General features: G+C 36.8%; 1 protein-coding gene across 1 annotated transcript in view; it reads right to left on the bottom strand.

The window, feature by feature from the left end:
• LOC117114247 overlaps window positions 1–3485 on the bottom strand; it is a gene marked incomplete at its 5' end in the record, with an annotated part of 10968 nt that extends 7483 nt beyond the window's left edge. Inside the window, 2 exons of the mRNA XM_033257852.1 lie at window positions 2161–2220; window positions 3195–3485. Of these exons, the coding sequence (XP_033113743.1) occupies window positions 2161–2220; window positions 3195–3485 (351 nt within the window). The remainder of the gene's footprint in view (window positions 1–2160; window positions 2221–3194) is intronic.
• Between the last annotated feature and the right edge of the window lie 753 nt (window positions 3486–4238).

The following is a 4238-nucleotide window of genomic DNA, read 5'->3' as shown; positions in this document are numbered from 1 at the left end:
CACCTAGGCCCGTTGCCACCCGGCTGCGCTCCCATCGGCCTTTTGCCCCCCAGAACAGGCCTTGGTGGCAACTGGCCTAGGGTGGCAACGGGCCGGGTGGCAACGGGCTGGGTGGCAAAAGGCCAGGTGGTAAAAGGCCGGGTGGCTAAAGTCCGGGTGGCTAAAGGCTGGTTGGCTAAAGGCCGGGTGGCTAAAGGCCGGGTGGCAACAGGCCTAGGGTGGCAAAAGGCCGGGTGGCAACGGGCCCGGGGGGCAACAGGCCGGAACCCCCAGAGACCGTATATACTTTAGGAAGTTAAATGAATTTAAAGTAAATAAGTCTATTTTAAAAATGTTTTATAATTCATTTGTGGAAAAAGTCTTAACTTTTTTTTTATATGTTGGTATTATAATTTAAACCTTAAAGATAGATCTTTTCTACGAAAAATATTAAATTCATGCTTGAAAATAATAGGAAGTCCATTACGCAGTCTCTCGTCCTTCTGTGACAAACAAATTTTAGGAAAATGTAAACAAATTTTAGAAACAAGAGAACATGCTCTTTTTTATGAGTTTGAACTCCTAGCATGGTCTGCGATATCGGAGTCATGTGTGTAGGACTAAAACGGAAGTTAAATTCTTTTGTCACAACTGATATAAGGCTATTAGATAAAAGTAGATAGAAATAGCTTTGTTGAATTATGTTTTATATGGGTCTTTTATGCTGCTGTTTACTGTTATTCAGTCCTGTTTGAAAATGCCCCACGTGGGATAAATAAAGAATTTTTGAATTGAAGAATATTTGAATTGAATTGAATTTCATATTATTGTACTTATTGTTAAATTGCTTCAAACATCTACTGAAACCCCTGGATCCACATACACTATACAATCCAAACTCCTCTTATAATTGTTGTTCATTGCCAAGTTGCATATTTTGTGTGGAAATAAATACATTCAAATCTGAATTGGATTCTGCCACAAAACTGCAAGATTCTTCCCAAAAAACCATTCCTTATCTGACCCAAACCTCTGTGTACTGTAAATGCTTGAATAAGCACCGCTCTTGTACCAAAGAGAACTACGGGAATATGTAAAATAGGTAGCATGGAAAGCTCTATGACAATATTCTTTTAAAAGCGCCGCTCTTGAATAAGCGCCGCACTGAAGCCTCAACAAATTTTATAAGCGCCACGCCGCTTCTTCAAGAATTTACGGTATCCAACATACATTTTTATAATCAGTAAAAAAGGTTTGGCTGATGAGAGAGAAATCAATACCGAAATCTGGAAATGCCCGGAGCAGCACATCTGAGTCATTCATTATTGTTTACCACTGGAGGAGGAAGTATTTCCATGCCCCTCTACCTAACAAGTTGAAGAAGCCTACGAGCATGAGAGTTTATTCATGATTAAAGTAAAGATTCCTGATCCTGACACACAGTTACAAAACCCAGAGGTGACGGAACAAGGGGGTTTTCACAAACGAATACACACAACTGGTTAGCTAACAATATGCAAATGTTACATGAACACATGGGAAGGAAGATGCAATCACGTTCTGTAGCCTAGCAAACGTCTGTACTGAGCGTGGGGGGGGGGCGCTAGCCTACTGATGTACTGTGTAGCGGGGGACGATGAGGCATAATAAGACTAGGCCTAGGCCTAGGCCTAAGTAGACAGTGCAATTATATGTGATAGAAAGTACACTTTCAAAAGAAATAAATTAAAATAAGATAAAAAAATAACTAAAAATAATTCAGTTGCAGACGTACCTTGTTTAAGTATTATACAATGCTAACAATGCGGCTCTTGTAGCCCTAGCTAGGCAAGGCATCCATGTGCAAAGCAGTGGTGTTTGTTTATCAATGAAAAAAGCACGCCAGGAAAGTTTGCCTTACTAGGAAAAGGTGACGTAATCTAGCTTATGACGTATGCATGCAAACTATATTGTGAGTGTGATGACGTCACCAAAAAATAAAAATTTTCAATTATAACCAAAATATTAATAACTACAAGGTTTGTGGGCGTAAATTCCCCTAATACGAATTAAGGGTAGCAGAATCTCCTTGCCATACAAATTACAGCTCCCACTGACATCTCAGGGCGGCGTTCCGGGAACCCTGCATCCAATGAATGTTTTTCTAAAAAATAAACAAAATATTATGATCTGGACACTTACGTTGTTCTTTGGTGATAAAGTCTCTCCTCTTTGTTATATAGTCACTGGTACCCTCTCCATCTAAAGGTAAAAGGTTAATCAAATTAAGTGATTGTTGAAATGTGGGGGGAGGGCTAATGGGAAGAGAAGGTGAAGTGGGGGATGGGCCTCGATGATTAATTGAGGGAGCGCTTTCTCTCAAAATAAGGCAATATAAGGTGATTGTTCTTATTAACAATTAAATTGAGTGTAACTTTTTGCTTCAAACATTTCCAGTGGGTGGGTGGCAGACTGTGAGTCACAAGCTTAATAGTGGTTGTAGGGGGGGGGGGGAATGTGCACCAAGCTTACCTAATAGATATGCCGCTGCTGACATATGGCTTCCACGGACATTACATTGTCCATATTCCCCACCCCTCTGTCGTTAGATTACCCAACTTTGCAGCTAGTAAACAATACATTGATATTGGAGCCTACCAGGCACGACTTATACTGTTGGGTGAAGACAGCCATAGATAAAGTGCCTTGCCCATGAACACAAGCGAAATGCACAGCGATTTTTTCAATAGCCCAATTTGTAATCGCTGCTCAAACCGCATTTCACAGTACCCCACAGAACATAAAAATCTATAGTAATTAAAAATATAAAATGACCGAAATTTGAAAATATAAATAATAGCACTGAACGTCACCTGTTTGAAGTATTTCCACTAGCTAAATACTTTTACTACTTAATTATTATTTTTAATTCATATTATTTTTAGTGATGTATTTTTTTTTACTTTTAAAATAGAGTATATAATTCCTTTGACTTTTTATATATAATTTTAACTGGTGACCATGGCTAAAAGTTTGACCTCCTTCCACACACTTCCTTTTAGTAATATAATATTATTCTTATTTACTTCTTTGTTTTTGTTAAGTTATTTATGTATGTTGTGTGGAAAAATAAATGCAACACAGAAACAAAAAAAAAATGATTAAATTGACCATTCTGGTTGATTAAGTCCTAATTACTGTAATTCAAAGTAATTAATTGTATATTATTTCCTTACGCTGTTCTTTGTAGAAAATCTCTACATCGTTGGAACTCATCTTCATAACATCAAAGTTGTGTTCTTTATTGGCATTCCATTCTGCTCTGCATGTATAAACACCTTCATCCTCAATATCTGGGTTAAATATAAGCAACAAATTTCCCTTTACAACAAACTTGTTTCCATCGGACGTGTCAAGAATTTCATCGTTCCTGAACCAGGAATACTGGTTTGGAGGTGACTGTCCGGCAACATTTTCACAGGCTACTTTACGAACTCGGTGTTCAGTTACAATTACTTTCGGGGGTTCTATAAAATGAAACAGCATAGAAATGTATTAATGAATGCATAAAATGTTTTAAAAATTCAGTCCACATTTGCTATGAAACAACATTTTTCTATTATGTAATATTTGCACATACTGTATGCCATTCTATGTAAAACTAAACGTGGGATCACTGTAGACCATCTCAGAGTTTACTAAACATGTAACCAATGTTGGAAGATGAACCCCAAAGTTTCAGTTGAACAATTAAAATGGAAAATATGGCTTTCAATTTTATGAAGTCACACCCTGTTTTTTGCACTCACAAATCACTGCACATGATGCTGAGGAATTTTTATTAAAAGGTTATATTTTTTTCCTGAGTGAACATATAGGATAGGATAGGAGTAATTTGGTGTGAACCACACGAAGGATGACCCACTATTAGTCCAAGACTTATTCCAAACATTCATTCAAATCGATTCAATTCAATTTATTGGTCAAACTCATAAAATGGCTTGAAACTTGCTTTGCCTGTCACAGATTACAATACACATATGAAAAAGGGTAAAATATACACATTACAGGTCATAAAAACAAAAGGGTAAAAACAGATAATAAAAATAGAAATAGAACATGTACAGAGTAAAATTTACATACAGTAAAAAATACAAAGAGAAAGCTGTAAAAAAATTTAAACAGCTGTAAAAAACTAAAGAGATAAATATTTACCAAGAAAAACAAAATTATTCATTCCTGTATAGGTTCATTCATTATGCATACATCATAAACATATA

This window comes from Anneissia japonica, unplaced genomic scaffold (assembly GCF_011630105.1).
Source record: "Anneissia japonica isolate Jap-2015-1 unplaced genomic scaffold, ASM1163010v1 scaffold284686_len11773_cov99, whole genome shotgun sequence".
In the NCBI taxonomy this organism is placed as follows: domain Eukaryota; kingdom Metazoa; phylum Echinodermata; class Crinoidea; order Comatulida; family Comatulidae; genus Anneissia; species Anneissia japonica.
This window is presented reverse-complemented; position numbering and strand designations above follow the sequence as displayed.